General features: G+C 44.5%; 1 protein-coding gene across 6 annotated transcripts in view; it reads left to right on the forward strand.

The window, feature by feature from the left end:
• The window catches only part of LOC139541087 (F-BAR domain only protein 1-like), a 45,357-nt gene that overhangs the window by 18,642 nt on the left and 8,944 nt on the right, over positions 1–17,771 (forward strand). For 4 of the 6 annotated variants that reach the window (XM_071345295.1, XM_071345299.1, XM_071345300.1 and 1 more), the window contains 10 exons: positions 7,125–7,216; positions 12,579–12,653; positions 13,606–13,747; positions 13,891–14,043; positions 15,654–15,758; positions 16,402–16,500; positions 16,699–16,795; positions 16,894–17,011; positions 17,119–17,149; positions 17,665–17,725. In XM_071345295.1, the coding sequence (XP_071201396.1) occupies positions 7,125–7,216; positions 12,579–12,653; positions 13,606–13,747; positions 13,891–14,043; positions 15,654–15,758; positions 16,402–16,500; positions 16,699–16,795; positions 16,894–17,011; positions 17,119–17,149; positions 17,665–17,725 (973 nt within the window). The remainder of the gene's footprint in view (positions 1–7,124; positions 7,217–12,578; positions 12,654–13,605; positions 13,748–13,890; positions 14,044–15,653; positions 15,759–16,401; positions 16,501–16,698; positions 16,796–16,893; positions 17,012–17,118; positions 17,150–17,664; positions 17,726–17,771) is intronic. The other 2 variants (XM_071345297.1, XM_071345301.1) reach the window with 1 other exon arrangement.

Here is a 17,771-nt window from a genome sequence, read left to right on the forward strand (position 1 = left end):
TATCAGGACTGTGTGTTGGATGAATCATCCATGTCTTTTTATATAATTCATTGGTGTTCTCTGCTAGGCCTCATCTGGGCACAGTGTCTGTCTGTTCCAGGAAGTGCGCTCTGCTCTCCGAGGTGAATTTATACCCAGCCAATCATTCATCAGCAGAATGAACCCAGTGTTGCCTCTGCTCTGCTCTTCCCTCCCATCCACATTGTGCCTGGCTGTGTCTCTGGGTCTCACGGGGCTCTGCGGTCCGGAGAGGGTGGATGTAAACACAGTGGCAGGGACGGATGGGTAGGAGTGTTATCAGAGGACACACGCTCTCCCTCTCTCTTCACAACCTTCTCCTGTCTCTCTCCTCTCTCTACCTCTCTCTCTCCCCTCTTTTTCATTATTTTTTCTCTTGCTCCATCTTTCCTTCTCTCCCTCCTTGTGGAGCTGTTATTTGCTTTCCTAAATTAGATTAATGGCAGCTGGATAGTCGCTCACTGTCCCGTTAGATAAAGAGCCATTTCAGGAAATTTGCCTTCAGGTTCCTGTGGACAGATGCAAATGCACTGGTGATGGTAATAAAAGTGTGTGTGTGTGTGTGTGTGTGTGACTGCATTGTGCTCAGTCTCTGTCATGGGTTGGTCCTGTACTCAGGGTGTCACGTGTACCACAGAGCTCAATCCACCTGCTTGTTCCCCAATGGGCCCTGAAGCCATTAATCAATGCGGCAACAGGACTGTGTGTGTTCTGATCTGAAGTGATGTTAGTGCAGTATAGTTCCACATGGATGCTACTGGTCTCTCCCAGGCACTGTGGACCAGGTAATGGGTTTGTTATGGGGACAATGACGATGTCCTTTTAGATGTGAAGTAGTGTGACGGGATACTAGAGGCACATCATCAGTACTGCTGACACTCTGCTGTGGGATTGCCTATTGAGCCCAAAGTGCACCGTAAGCACAAAACCTCAATGAGCCAGCGAGACTGGCTCTTTCCTCTGACACTGACCTGGGGCTATCAAGCCATTTCAACTATATTATACTAGATAATTATAATTATCATAACATATCGGCCTATGCTATGTCATACCACATCATATTATATCCAACTCTGAGCATAGGATATGTTTCCTTTACTATCCAGGCCTGATAGTCGTTGGTAGTTGTTGATAGATGGATTTGCAGGCAGGGTTGTTTATGCTGCTGACCAGTGAGAGGACAGACCGGCTGTTCTGTACTCTGTGTGTCACTGTGTGACAGGTTTCACATGGCTCTATGCCTGCCTGCCTTTCTGCCAGCTTGTATCACAGCACAAGAATGTCCTCCGACACTGGTCAGGGAGTGAACCGCTCCAGGCTCTACTCTGGTCAACCGATGAACCACACCGACACTGAGGCTGAGGAACTAAAACTAATAGCTGCAAAACATGAATCTGGTCACTACCTGACCACACAGACTAGACTGACAGACAGAGCTTCTCAGTGTTTCATGGAGTACAAAGTAATCTCAGCCATGGTGAGAAAGTTGTGAGTTGTCATTGTCATTGTAATGTGCTCTCTCTTGCATGAGCAAAACTCTCATCTTAATTGATTTAAAGGAATAGGGAGGGAGAAGAGGGGGACTGCATGAATCAGACAAAGAGAACTGTCAAAGACCATTGGCCATGGAGTGTAATATGAAACAGACCTGTGTGATGAATGATCTCAGCGGGAAGATGATGAGATTTTCTCATGGATTTAACTCTTATGACATCTTTGGATGATAAGTTGTTTAGGGTGCGATCCTGGCACACACATACACCATACCTGGGCAGAAAATAGTTGTATTTTTTAGTTTAGTTGAAAAAAAACTTTTCTACTACTCGAGGTAGTTGAATATAGTTTATATAGAGTTTCAACTGATATTCAAATACAGGTCTCAGAAAAACATATAATACTTGAAAATATTGTGAATACCTCTCAGAAAACCAAATTAATATTTTAAGGTATTTAAATATAAATACGTTATTTGATAACCAAAAAATATTTATTTGTGGCTGCCAAATATTTGATGAAGAAACAAACATTAGAGTAGACCACAGCAGCTTTAAAATGATTATCACATAATGAGTAAGACGTAAGGTAGTTCAGTAACACTCGACATCAAGTTCTTTGGAAATTGCTTTATAATTGCATAATAATGGAAGTTATTACATAAGTGGAGTAAGGAACAGTCACTCTTCTGTACAGTAGTTACATAAACTAATCAGCTCATTCCTATGCAATTAAAATGCAATTACCAAAGTGTTATGTAACAACATGAAAATAAAAAGTAACAAAATATGTCTATTAAAGATGCACTAACCATAAATCGCTCCGCCATGTTCTGGTTGCTAAAATTCTAATAGTTCACCTAATTTCAGTTTATGTGACAAAACCAGCAAGTGTAGTGTAGAGCCCTCAAACTCAATCTGGACCTCGAAGCCAGTTCCACTGCATTTTTTTTCATTGTTCCTCTCTAATCAGGGATTCATTTAGAACTGGGACACCAGGTGTGTGCAATTAATTATCAGGTAGAAAAGAAAACCAGCAGGCTCCGGACCTCGTAGGGCAAGAGTTGAGTACCCCTGGTGTAGAGAATCATTGTACCATCTAAACCGCCGTGAAATATCTTGTCCATAACCAAACATATTGTGTTTTCAGCTGTTTGAAGCTGGTGTACAAAACTGAAAGTAAAAGATGCAAAAATTAAACTTAAGAACGGGAAGCATAGAATGGTGCCCATAGAACAGATGTACAGCTTCTTAGACTTACTTTCAATGAGAATGACAGATCTATAACACACATTTCAATCTGAATTTGGTCGGTCACGCCAAAAAGTTACATACTGCAGCTTTAAGGAAGCTAAATATCTCAAAACTGCCTTCTTGAATCAAATACAGCCAAGGTAGGTGGAACATGATGTTAATTTGTATTCTGAGTAAACTATCCCTTTAGATGGACAAAAAGGTAAAGAAGTTGTTTTTGCTAAGCATCCAACTTGCTGTTTGCAAATGGCTTTGAATTACTCTGCGGTATTTCCAGATGTCATAAAATTAATTGCAGCTTTCAACCTTTTCAGTGGCTTGTAGTTGAGCTTCACAACTTATTTATACCTATCTGTACAAAATATCATTGGTTAATTGGTTTGACTTGATTACTTGGGGTAATGGACATTCAGGAGAATGGACATTTACAAATATAAATGTATTGTGTAGATCAAATATGACTGTCAGATTGGAATAGTACAGCAGATTGTGTGTGTCTGTTCTATTCCTTCTATTTCTATCTTCAACATGCAGTTACAGCCCTGATACAGCCCTGTCATTAGTTGAAGGCAGCCAATCCAATAGTTTCAGAAAAGTAATCACTTCCTGAGATCTGTATTCCAAAATATATTTTTTAAGTAGTTGCTTTCTCAGACCTGTATTAAAATAGTTTTTAAAAAGTCATCACTTTCTGAGATCTTTATTAAAATAGTTTTAAAAAGTATTACTTTTTTGTAAAGTAGTTGTAGTCCCCTCCAAAGTAACTTTGTTCCCCTGGGAAAAATTATTACTTTCCACAAAGCATAGTTAAAATAGTTGTTCCAGGTCTGACACACACACACGGTGAAAAATAAGATCTGTCTATGTTCCCTTGAGCAAGGCATTTAACCCTAATTGCTCCAGGAGTGCTGTACAATAGTGACCCTGGCCGTGACCCCATTCCCTGCGGGTGTCTCAGGGGGAGTTGGGATATGAAGAAACACATTTCGATTACACACTTTGTAACAGGACAAATATAAGCCCTCCCCAAAAAATGTATTATTATTACTACACACACACACACACACACACACACCTGTCTGTCACAAATGTCTGTTAGCAGGGGAACTCTGTTGCTGGGACAATGAGCCATGGAGGGAATGATAACCCCCCCCAAAAAATGTCCCAGCCCTCATGGAGGTCAACTTCTAATTAGCTAGCAATTATTTATCTATTCTGGAAACACAAAGGCATAATAAAAGTTGTTCATAAAGCCAAGCCACCATATTAAATGTACCCCTGGTTTCATTAACTGATAAGAAAATCCACTGGGATTACTTTCATACTAATTTCTAAAGCACAAATGTGTCGATAATCGTCCGTCTCAATTGAGACCAAGAGAGTCAAATGAGAATTAGGCCTAACCTTTTTAGATTAGGCTATATTGTTTCTGTGAAATCAGTCATATTTTCTGTCTGGGTGTTATTACTGAGTTGGTGTGGGACTTAAGCTCCTTTCACAGATAAATGATTTGGCAGTTAAACAGACTGAACAGTAGTAGCTTTATGTAGGCATATTGTTTGTTTGGTGTTCCTCTTCTGAAAATCCCCTGTCACTCATCGTTACATTAATTGAACGGAAGACTGCTTGGGACCTGGTGGGTCTAATTTGACTATTTGCAAATATGTTTCAATGATCGCCTATTCCTTATTTGAATATACTGTAGGTTTCTGTCCGGCCCGTGGGTGATTTTATTTGTCTCCCCAACTTTTCTAATTGTTGGACATAAAACACTGTAAAAACACCAGCAAATCACATCCAAGTGATTTTAATTTAGGAAATCTATTTCAAAGTATTCCCACGCATAATATAGAGATATACTATGTGGCCAAAAGTAGCCTGCTCGTCAAACATCTAATTCCAAAATCATAGGCATTAATATGAAGTTGGTACCCCCTTTTGCTGCTATAAAACTCTCTTCTGGGAGGCTTTCCACTAGATGTTGGAACATTGCTGTGGGGACTTGCTTCCATTCAGCCACAAGAGCATTAGTGAGGTCAGGCACTGATGTTGGGCAATTAGTCCTGACTTGCAGTCGGCGTTCCAATTCATCCCAAAGGTGTTTGATTGGTTTGAGGTCAGGGCTCTGTGCAGGCAAGTCAGGTTTTTTCACACCGATCTTGACAAACCATTTCTGTATGGACCTCACTTTGTACACGGGGGCATTGTCATGCTGAAACAGGAAAGGACCTTCCCCAAACTGTTGCCACAATGTTGGAAGCAGAATTGTCTAGAATGTCATTGTATGTTGTTGCGTTAAAATTTCCCTTCACTGGAACTAAGTGGCCTAGCCCGAATCATGTAAAACAGCCCCAGACCATTATTCCTCCTCCACCAAACTTTACAGTTGGCACTATGCATTCGGGCAGGTAGCGTTCTCCTGGCATCCGCCAAACCCAGATTCGTCCGTCGGACTGCCTGATGGTGAAGAGTGATTCATCATTGCAGAGAACGCGTTTCCACTGCTCCAGAGTCCAATGGCGGCGAGCTTTACACCACTCCAGCCAATACTTGGCATTGCGTATGGTGATGTTAGGCTTGTTTGCGGCTGCTCGGCCATGGAAACCCATTTCATGAAGGTCCCACAAACAGTTATTGTGCTGACGTTGTTTCCAGAGGTAGTTTAAAACATTGAAAGTCACTGAGCTCTTCAGTAAGGACATTCTACTGCAAATGTTTGTCTATGGAGATTGCACGGCGGTGTGCTCGATTTTATACACCTGTCAGCAACGGGTGTGGCTGAAATAGCCAAATCCACTAATTTGAAGGGGTGTCCACATACACTACATGTATGTAATCATATACAAATGTAAGCAAGGTTTGAAATGATTATCTTTCAGTTAAATATTATCTCTTTGGGCTTCTTGCAGTCAATTTGCAGCCTACAAATGATTTGTAATTATTGGATTCACAAAGGCAATGCTACACCTGGTCAGAGACATGTACATGTTAGCGTAGTTAAGGGAACTATATACCTGCTTTGTGTTTTTGGACAGAGCAGGGCAGCTCACCTTTCTCTGGCTTGGGTTACACAAAGACTGGTGCAGATGGGAGAGAGAGACAAAGAATACGGCATAACAGCCCTTCCGTAGAGAAGGAAAGGTTTTGGAGAATCATATGTGAATTAAAGTCTCTGTATTAGCTAGTGTACTGTTGTTAAATAATCAAATGGGTTTGAACCCAAATCCTCTGATCCCTACTGAGGCCTCCAGCCCACCACCACTCTCCTGTCTGTAGACAGATGTCTCAAAGCAACGACTGTGTTTGGTGTCTGACTTTGGGTGGTTGTGGTGTTGGCCTGCTCTTAGCCTCTATCCCGGACCCTTGGCATTCCCCTGCTACTTGGGAAAAGTGTGTGTCCCTCTAGCAGGGTATTTATAGTGTTGAGGAGCAGCTGCTTGCCTGTCTGGACAGCCTCCACAACAGATCCACTGTTGACATCAAAGTGGGTGCTTCAAGGTATGGGCTATTTTTAATTCTGCCTCAGTTAGCCTAACGCACCTGTTACGTGATAACTTTGTTAAGGTTATATGTAGGGATGGAATCCCGTCTTTGAAACAAGCACAGCTCCTGGTTTTTCTTTTCATGTGTGGCATTGGCTTCCTTATGCCAGTCTTGTAGAAAATAAAGACATCTGCACAAGGCTGGTAAGGTGCAGGACAAAAGGAAGAAAGCCTTTGGATCTATGCAAATTCAGATGTATTCTATTGTAGCACAATACATCTAAAATGTGCATGGACCCTGTGGGACGACTTCTTCAGCTTGGAAGAAAATTGCATTTTTGAAAACCACTCACTCTGTCTGCCTTCCTCTGAAAGCTGGAGGAAGAATACATCGATTTTTGTTTCCTTAAACCAGTGTCATGATTGCTTGTGGTTCCCCTCCAATGAGAGAAACAAGAATACATCCACAGTACTAAAGGTCATGGAAGAATACAAAATGACTTGTGTTTGTGTCACCACCTCCTCCCAGGTGGACAGATAGACATCTGTTTTCTCCAACCATATGTCAAGCTTGGTTCTGGTTGCTTAACAACAAGAGAAGCGTCCACATCCACAATATTAGGACCACGATGAAAGAAAACCGTATTAGTTTTGTTTGTGTTCATCTTTCACCTCCTTTTTACCTTAACAATTCATGTTACTTTGCTCCAAGGTCCTCAAGGAATAAGTAACAGAGAGAAGTGTTGACAGAATTGTATATGAACAAAAAATGTATAGTAATCACATCTCTCATATTGAAGAATCTATAAAGCTCACCCCATAGAGATACAGTACAATATTATTCTGTGGCTCACCCAAGGACTTTGTGTTTTTGCAGGGGGACAAGAATGCAGGTTTTGACTTGCTGTACCACAACATGAAGCATGGGCAGATTGCTACCAAGGAGCTGGCAGAGTTTGTCCGTGAGAGGTGAGGTGTTGTTTGGGCTGGGCCGTGTGGGAGGGGTGCTACAGTAGTGATGGGATATAGGGGGAGGATGAGATGTTTCTCAATCCGCTTTTTATTTCAATCCATTTGAAAAAGTAAGTTTTCTAAACGTTCATTAAGGTTTTGAAGATTGTCTTTTAAAAGACTGATTCCAATACAGGACACAGGGCCTTGCTGTTTTCTTTCATAGTCACGTCTTTGATGGAGCCGCTCCTCTCCCCTGCCAACCCTGCCCTCTAACCCACACTACTGTGCTGCATTTGGACAGACCAGCACACAGGAGTGTTAACAAACACACACGCTCTCACACGAGACAAGACACAGCCCACGAGACAAGACACAGCCCACGAGACAAGACACAGCCCACGAGACAAGACACAGCCCACGAGACAAGGAGCTCCCAGTCTTACCACACACACATTTGCAGTAGCTGTGTTTTGCATGTTATCTGGGCACTCGGCTCAGGTAAAATGCTCAGTCTGAATAATCCTCCTCCTGGGTTGTTTTCCCTGCAGTCCTCTGTATTTATTCAATCTCTTAATGAGTCAATTAGCTGGAAGTTGAAGACTCATTGTAGTATTTAAGCCTGGGACTTACAGGGCTTTTCTTACAGGGGGATATAACAACCTGCACTGTCAGACCAATGTCATAATCTTGACTTTTATTCATAAGATCCGAACCACTGCACATTCCCCACAGGCGGGAGGAAATGTGGAGGCAACAAAGTGGCAGTCAGGAAATGAAATGAGACGTTGTAGAGAAGCTATTTCCCTCAGGACAGACGGAGTAACCCATTGAGCTGATTGATTTCCCACACTCAGCTCTTCTCTCTGGTCTTCTAAAGCTCTCTTGCAATCTGGATGGGGAAGTTCGATTTATCTAAAAGGACAATCTAGGAGTGGTTGATTAGAAATGTCAGATATTCAAATTTTCTGTAGGCCTAGCTATCCATCTTCAGGGTGTACTACTTCTCTATATCATTTAAAAAGGGATTTCTCTGTTGCCGGAGGCTTGTGAAACTGCAGCGATTTGTTTTCGATTTGTTTGTTTATTTCTTTGCTCTCTCCTCGTCGAGTTGGGAGGGGGTTGTACCCCCCCAGAATATACTGATCTACTTTTTTTCCCTTTTTTTCCGCCGAACTACAGATGGTTATTAAAATGTTATGTTCCTCCTGCAAAATGAGACCATTTATTATTCAGATGTGGGTCTGGGCAACATTTACACAGTATGGAAGCTAAATATTTATTTCCCTTTGCCTGGCTGTTTATACCCTATGTTTGCTCTTTATTATTCTCTGTACATAATAATATGATCTATTATGCTAGTAAGATATCAAAGTTTATTTGTCACGTGCGCTGAATACAACAAGTGAAATGCCTTACAGTGAAATGCTTACTTACAGGCTCTAACCAATAGTGCAAAAAAAGGTATTAGGTGAATAATAGGCCGGTAAAGAAATAAAACAACAGTAAAAAGACAGGCTATATACAGTAGTGAGGCTATAAAAGTAGAGGCTTAATACAAACACTGGTTAATCAGGCTGATTGAGGTAGTATGTAGATATTGTTAAAGTGACTATGCATACAGTGGGGAGAACAAGTATTTGATACACTGCCGATTTTGCAGGTTTTCCTACTTACAAAGCATGTAGAGGTCTGTAATTTTTATCATAGGTACACTTCAACTGTGAGAGACGGAATCTAAAACAAAAATCCAGAAAATCACATTGTATGATTTTTAAGTAATTCCTTTGCATTTTATTGCATGACATAAGTATTTGATACATCAGAAAAGCAGAACTTAATATTTGGTACAGAAACCTTTGTTTGCAATTACAGAGATCATACGTTTCCTGTAGTTCTTGACCAGGTTTGCACACACTGCAGCAGGGATTTTGGCCCACTCCTCCATACAGACCTTCTCCAGATCCTTCAGGTTTCGGGGCTGTCGCTGGGCAATACGGAATTTCAGCTCCCTCCAAAGATTTTCTATTGGGTTCAGGTCTGGAGACTGGCTAGACCACTCCAGGACCTTGAGATGCTTCTTACGGAGCCACTCCTTAGTTGCCCTGGCTGTGTGTTTCGGGTCGTTGTCATGCTGGAAGACCCAGCCACGACCCATCTTCAATGCTCTTACTGAGGGAAGGAGGTTGTTGGCCAAGATCTCGCGATACATGGCCCCATCCATCCTCCCCTCAATACGGTGCAGTCGTCCTGTCCCCTTTGCAGAAAAGCAGTCCCAAGAATGATGTTTCCACCTCCATGCTTCACGGTTGGGATGGGTTCTTGGGGTTGTACTCATCCTTCTTCTTCCTCCAAACACAGCGAGTGGAGTTTAGACCAAAAAGTTATATTTTTGTCTCATCAGACCACATGACCTTCTCCCATTCCTCCTCTGGATCATCCAGATGGTCATTGGCAAACTTCAGACGGGCCTGGACATGCGCTGGCTTGAGCAGAGGGACCTTGCGTGCGCTGCAGGATTTTAATCCATGACGGCGTAGTGTGTTACTAATGGTTTTCTTTGAGACTGTGGTCCCAGCTCTCTTCAGGTCATTGACCAGGTCCTGCCGTGTAGTTCTGGGCTGATCCCTCACCTTCCTCATGATCATTGATGCCCCACGAGGTGATATCTTGCATGGAGCCCCAGTCCGAGGGTGATTGACCGTCATCTTGAACTTCTTCCATTTTCTAATAATTGCGCCAACAGTTGTTGCCTTCTCACCAAGCTGCTTGCCTATTGTCCTGTAGCTCGTCCCAGCCTTGTGCAGGTCTACAATTTTATCCCTGATGTCCTTACACAGCTCTCTGGTCTTGGCCATTGTGGAGAGGTTGGAGTCTGTTTGATTGAGCGTGTGGACAGGTGTCTTTTATACAGGTAACGAGTTCAAACAGGTGCAGTTAATACAGGTAATGAGTGGAGAACAGGAGGGCTTCTTAAAGAAAAACTAACAGGTCTGTGAGAGCTGGAATTCTTACTGGTTGGTAGGTGATCAAATACTTATGTCATGCAATAAAATGCAAATTAATTACTTAAAAATCATACAATGTGATTTTCTGGATTTTTGTTTTAGATTCCGTCTCTCACAGTTGAAGTGTACCTATGATAAAAATTACAGACCTCTACATGCTTTGTAAGTAGGAAAACCTGCAAAATCGGCAGTGTATCAAATACTTGTTCTCCCCACTGTATATGATGAACAGAGAGTAGCAGTAGTGTAAAAGAGGGGTTGGTGGGTGGCGGGACACAATGCAGATAGCCTGGTTAGCCACTGTGCAGGAGCACTGGTTGGTCGGCCCAATTGAGGTAGTATGTACATGAATGTATAGTTAAAGTGACTATGCATATATGATAAACAGAGAGTAGCAGCAGCGTAAAAAGAGGGCTTGGGGGGGGGGGGGGCACACAATGCAAATAGTCCAGGTAGGCATTTGATTACCTGTTCAGGAGTCTTATGGCTTGGGGGTAAAAACTGTTGAAGTATTTTTGTCCTAGACTTGGCACTCCGGTACCGCTTGCCATGCGGTAGTAGAGAGAACAGTCTATGACTGGGGTGGCTGGGGTCTTTGACGATTTTTAGGGCCTTCCTCTGACACTGCCTGGTGTAGAGGTCCTGGATGGCTGGCAGCTTAACCCCAGTGATGTACTACCCTCTGTAGTGCCTTGCGGTCAGAGGCCGAGCAGTTGCCATACCAGGCAGTGATGCAATCAGTCAGGATGCTCTCGATGTTGCAGCTGTAGAACCTTTTGAGGATCTCAGGACCCATGCCAAATCTTTTTAGTTTCCTGAGGGGGAATAGGCTTTGTCGTGCCCTCTTCATGACTGTTTTGGTGTGTTTGGACAATTCTAGTTTGTTGGTGATGTGGACACCAAGGAACTTGAAGCTCTCAACCTGCTCCACTACAGCCCCGTCGATGAGAATGGGGGCGTGCTCGGTCCTCCTTTTCCTGTAGTCCACAATAATCTTCTTAGTCTTGGTTACGTTGAGGGATAGGTTGTTGTCCTGGCACCACACGGCCAGGTCTCTGACTTCCTCCCTATAGGCTGTCTCATCGTTGTCGGTGATCAGGTCTACCACTGTTGTGTCGTCTGCAAACTTAATGATGGTGTTGGAGTCGTGCCTGGCCATGCAGTCGTGGGTGAACAGGGAGTACAGGAGGGGACTGAGCACGCACCCCTGGGAAGCTCCAGTGTTGAGAATCAGCGTGGCAGATGTGTTGCTACCTACCATCACCACCTGGGGGCGGCCCGTCAGGAAGTCCAGGATGCATAGGGAGGTGTTTAGTCCCAGGGATCCTTAGCTTAGTGATGAGCTTTGAAGGTACTATTGTGTTGAACGCTGAGCTGTAGTCAATGAATAGCATTCTCACGTAAGTGTTCCTTTTGTCCAGGTGGGAAAGGGCAGTGTGGAGTGCAATAGAGATCGCATCATCTGTGGATCTGTTTGTGCGGTATGCAAATTGGAGTGGGTCTAGGGTTTCTGGGATAATGGTGTTGATGTGAGCCATTACCAACCTTTCAAAGCACTTCATGGCTACAGACGTGAGTGCTACGGGTCTCTAGTCATTTAGGCTAGAGACCCGTTCTTGGTCACAGGGACTATGGTGGTCTGCTTGAAACATGTTGATATTACAGACTTAATCAGGGACATGTTGAAAATGTCAGTGACGACACCTGCCAGTTGGTCAGCACATGCCCGGAGCACATGTCCTGGTAATCCGTCTGGCCCCGCAGCCTTGTGTATGTTAACCTGTTTAAAGGTCTTACTCACGTCGGCTACGGAGAGCGTGATCACACAGTCACCTGGAACAGCTGATGCTCTCATGCATGCCTCAGTGTTGCTTGCCTCGAAGAGAGCATAGAAGTGATTTAGCTCGACTGGTAGGCTCGTGTCACTGGGCAGCTCGCGGCTGTGCTTCCCTTTGTAGTCTGTAATAGTTTGCAAGCCCTGCCACATAAGACGAGCGTCGGAGCCGGTGTAGTATGATTCAATCTTAGCCCTGTATTGACGCTTTGCCTGTTTGATGGTTCGTCGCAGGGCATAGCAGGATTTCTGCACCTTGAAGGGGCAGCTCTACCCTTTAGCTCAGTGCGAATGTTGCCTGAAATCCATGGCTTCTGGTTGGGGTATGTACGTACAGTCACTGTGGGGACAACGTCCTCGATATGCAATCGTTTTTCTGTGAGCCAGAAGGGTACGAGTGTAAGTTTAATAGCTCTATCTGTAGTTGGATGCAGGATTTCCAATGCTGAGACTGTGTAGTAGACTATCACTGCCTGGTTTGTTACTGACCAGCCAAGGGTTCATAAGGATTTACTCTTATCTATCTGTGGGTTCTCAGGGCTGCCATCGAGGAAACCTACTCCAAGTCTATGAGCAAAATGGCCAAGATGACAAGCAATGGAAGCCCACTAGGGTGAGTATATTAGATCACTATTGTCATCAACATCTCAGTTTAGAGAGCAGTTTTCTTATCATAATGAAATCAACTGTTCTATATTGGCAGGGTGCCTGGAGGATGTACAGTAGTTTGTCTGCATGATTAGGGTCTATGATTCTCTAGGGTCCATGATTACTGGGTCATAGGTCAGGGATGTGATCTACTCCATCATCCCAGAACTCTCTGCCATCTTCACTTCCTGTGTGTGTTGTTTTGGGATGCGTTGGTTTGTTTAACTCTAGAAATGCACCATGAAGATGGACTTTAATATCATATTACCATTCAAACAAAATGTATGAAGTCACCTCTGTAAATGTATACTGAGTATACAAAACATTAGGAACACCTGATCTTTTCATGACAGACTGACCAGGTGAAAGCTATGATCCCTTGTTGATGTCACTCCTTAAATCCACTTCAATCAGTGTAGATGAAGGGGAGGAGACAGGTTAAATAATTAATTTTAAGCCTTGAGACAATTGAGACATGGATTGTGTATGTGTGCCATTCAGAGGGTGAATGGGCAAGATTTAAGTGCCTTTGAACAGGGTATGGTAGTAGGTGCCAGGCGCACCGGTCTGAGTGTTTTGATAACTGCAACACTGCTGAGTTGTTCACGCTCAACAGTTTCCTGTGTGTATCAAGAATGGTCCACCACTCAAAGGACATCCAGCCAACTTGACGCAACTGTGGGAAGCATTAGAAGCAGCATGGGCCAGCATCTCTGTGGAACGCTTTCGACACTTTGTAGAGTCCATGCCCCGGCTAATTGACGCTGTTCTAAGGGCAAAGGGGGGTGGAACTCAATATTAGGAAGGTGTTCCTAATGTTTTGTACACTCAGTATATGTTATTATTAGCTAAAAAAAAACACAAGGTTGGCGTTAGGACTTTATACCGTAGGTGACATACTGCTGTGTGGCCCTCAGGACGTTTGCCCCTATGTGGGACGTGTTCCGGGTGTCATCAGACAAGCTGGCTCTCTGCCACCTTGAGCTGATGCGCAAGATGAACGACCTCATCCGGGACATCAACAAGTATGGTGACGAGCAGGTCAAAGTTCACCGCAAGGTAACATGAGGAAGCCCCTCTTCTCACCATATGTTTCCATGATGATGCCACCTCTATCCCCCCATGAATCACTCACTATATTCTAATCTATAACAGCCAATCTACAATTGTTTAAGAATATGTGCATGGTGTGTTTCTCACAGGCCAAGGAGGAGCAGGTGGGGACCCTGGAGGCTGTTCAGGCGGTTCAGGTCCAGAATGGTCACCTCCAGAAGTCCAGGGAGGGATACCACTCCAAGTGTATTGAGCTGGACAGACTGAGGAAAGAGGGAGCCCCCCAGAAAGAACTGGAGAAGGTCTGTCCACTAGGTGTCATTCTGTATAACTACAGTAGAGCTGTCTTAACTGTTATATAACCACAGGGTGCCTACTGTTTATTAATGAATGGTTGCTGGAAGTTTACTGACTACTAATGGTAGGGAGTCAAACAAGGTTACTATTATAACAGATCATTTGTTCTCACCAGTACAAATAAAGGTTCAACTAATGACTGGATGAAGTCTATAATCATCCTCTCTCCTCTCACTAGGCGGAGCTGAAGTCTATAATCATCCTCTCTCCTCTCACTAGGCGGAGCTGAAGTCTATAATCATCCTCTCTCCTCTCACTAGGCGGAGCTGAAGTCTATAATCATCCTCTCTCCTCTCACTAGGCGGAGCTGAAGTCTATAATCATCCTCTCTCCTCTCACTAGGCGGAGCTGAAGTCTATAATCATCCTCTCTCCTCTCACTAGGCGGAACTGAAGTCTATAATCGTCCTCTCTCCTCTCACTAGGCGGAGCTGAAGTCTATAATCATCCTCTCTCCTCTCACTAGGCGGAGCTGAAGTCTATAATCATCCTCTCCTCTCACTAGGCGGAGCTGAAGTCTATAATCGTCCTCTCTCCTCTCACTAGGCGGAGCTGAAGTCTATAATCATCCTCTCCTCTCACTAGGCGGAGCTGAAGTCTATAATCATCCTCTCTCCTCTCACTAGGCGGAGCTGAAGTCTATAATCATCCTCTCTCCTCTCACTAGGCGGAGCTGAAGTCTATAATCATCCTCTCTCCTCTCACTAGGCGGAGCTGAAGTCTATAATCATCCTCTCTCCTCTCACTAGGCGGAGCTGAAGTCTATAATCATCCTCTCTCCTCTCACTAGGCGGAGCTGAAGTCTATAATCGTCCTCTCTCCTCTCACTAGGCCGAGCTGAAGTCTATAATCGTCCTCTCTCCTCTCACTAGGCGGAGCTGAAGTCTATAATCGTCCTCTCTCCTCTCACTAGGCGGAGCTGAAGTCTATAATCGTCCTCTCTCCTCTCACTAGGCGGAGCTGAAGTCTATAATCGTCCTCTCTCCTCTCACTAGGCGGAGCTGAAGTCTATAATCATCCTCTCCTCTCACTAGGTGGAGCTGAAGTCTATAATCATCCTCTCTCCTCTCACTAGGTGGAGCTGAAGTCTATAATCATCCTCTCCTCTCACTAGGCGGAGCTGAAGTCTATAATCATCCTCTCCTCTCACTAGGTGGAGCTGAAGTCTATAATCGTCCTCTCTCCTCTCACTAGGCGGAGCTGAAGTCTATAATCATCCTCTCCTCTCACTAGGCGGAGCTGAAGTCTATAATCATCCTCTCTCTCACTAGGCGGAGCTGAAGTCTATAATCATCCTCTCCTCTCACTAGGCGGAGCTGAAGTCTATAATCATCCTCTCTCCTCTCACTAGGCGGAGCTGAAGTCTATAATCATCCTCTCTCCTCTCACTAGGCGGAGCTGAGGTCTATAATCATCCTCTCTCCTCTCACTAGGCGGAGCTGAGGTCTATAATCATCCTCTCTCCTCTCACTAGGCGGAGCTGAAGTCTATAATCATCCTCTCTCCTCTCACTAGGCGGAGCTGAAGTCTATAATCATCCTCTCTCCTCTCACTAGGCGGAGCTGAAGTCTAAGAAAGCTGCAGAGTTGTTTGCTGTGTGCATAGAGAAGTACAACCGCGTGGGAGGAGACTTCGAGCAGAAGATGAGCGAATCAGCTCAGGTCAGTCAGTTCACTGGTCCTGGGGCGGGTTAGACAGACTCCCTGGAGGAACCAGACATGTTATATCACTGTGGCCCAATCCTGGGGTTCCCTTAAGTTAACATAAACCCCTTTTATTCACAATGAACACATCTCCATGGCTACCTGCAGTTTCCAAGGAAACCCTTAAAAAGCCTGATGAGCGTTGCTATATTTGGGTATGAAATGATGACTGGAATCCTGGTGACCAATTACCTGTTAATAGCTACAATGGGAGATCTGGCCCTAATTATGAGTGGGGTAGAGAGAGCTCAGTGTGGCTTCATGAAGACTACAGCCCAGAACATGACAGGGAGAAATGACCTGTTCTTTCAAGCCATTACTCTAGCCCACATGCTGTGTTGTGATTAGCACCTGGTTATTATCTGGGATGGGAACTATTATGGATTGCGCCTGGTTCTGTTCTTTTAAAGTTGCCATGGCTGATAAGTGCCTTTGGTTTTTGTGTCTTGGGTTCTTTGGGTTTCAGTTCTTACTACTTAACGGCATTTTGCGGTGGTTTGTGGGTATTTTGAGTAGCGTTTCGGTGTGCTTTGGGGTAGTTTGCTGTAATTAGGACCCATCTTGGTGTCTAAACACTGTTGTGTTCCCATCCTGTGTACAGAAGTTCCAGGACATTGAGGAGACCCACCTGAGGCAGATGAAACAGCTTATCAAGGGATACTCTCACTCCATAGAGGACACCCACGTCCAGGTGGGACAGGTAGGTCACCCAGACACTGACCCAGGAGGCCACAGTCTGGCTGGAGGGATTTAACTGCCCTCTCTGAGGGGTTGTCCTGCTATAGTCAAACTTCACATCCACAACACACACACTCCAAAGCCCTCTCTCTCAGGCATGCTTCTTCTCTCTTGAGCTGCTCTTGTCAGACTGTAAGGAGCCCCTCTCTCCTCTGTTCAGGTCCATGAGGAGTTCAAACAGAACGTGGAGAACAGCGGTATAGATAACCTCATCCAGAGGTTTGCAGAGCAGAAGGGCACAGGGAAGGACAGACCAGGTACACCACACAAACACCATAAACGGATGGTTTGATCCCAGCGTGTGTGCGCGTGTGTCCCATTTGTCCTCACTGTGGTATATCCCTATGTGTGGCAGCCCTGGTGGGGTTTGAGGAGTACCTGACAGCTTCAGTACCTGAGGGGAGTAAGAAGAGTCGAGGAAAAGCCTTCAGGATTCCTGGACTGGGCAAGAGGGACAAAGAGCCAGACTCAACGTGAGCACACACGGATGATAAATCCCAATTCCCCTCACTTTCTTTTGTCAGCTTCATCTGGGATATTATCTTGTCACTTACATTCACCTACGTGTTGCTTTTTGCAGGGATTCGGCTGTGACGGAGACACCAGTGAGTGTATGCTAATTCACACTTGTACACAGTGGCACGAAAACCATCAAGTCAATGTCAGTTCTTCCATTATCAGTTCTACATCTGTGGTGGTTTAAACAGCACATCACGTTGCCCCCTGCCAACTTACTGACAGACAGATGGATGTGTGTGTGTGTCACCGTGTGCATTTGTGCGTGTGTATGAGCAAGGGGGAGTAATCATATGTGTGACAATGACGTGTCTGGCAGTGTTGGGTTACTTTGCCTATTTTTATCCTTCTGAGAAGGGGCTTTTGAGGTTGGGTCGAGATCAGTGGGCTGCCAGGACTGTTTTAACAGACAAGTGTCACATGGAGGGGGGGTCGCACCACCTCTTACCCAGGTCGTAGTCTTCACACACTGCCCCTGAAGTGATATAACACTTCTGATGATAACATCACTCAGTCTGGATTGAGGTTTGTTATTAAGCATATCAAACACTAGGATAAAGTATTTATGTTTGTGTCTGACATTGCTGGGTATTCTCTATTCTGCACACAGAACTCTCCCCTGGAGGTGGATGAGGAGGGGTTTGTCATCCGAGCCGACGTCAATCAGAATGATATCCTTTCCAGGCAGTGACACTGACTATCAGATGAGAGGCTATC

Source organism: Salvelinus alpinus, chromosome 16 (genome assembly GCF_045679555.1).
Source record: "Salvelinus alpinus chromosome 16, SLU_Salpinus.1, whole genome shotgun sequence".
Classification (NCBI taxonomy): domain Eukaryota; kingdom Metazoa; phylum Chordata; class Actinopteri; order Salmoniformes; family Salmonidae; genus Salvelinus; species Salvelinus alpinus.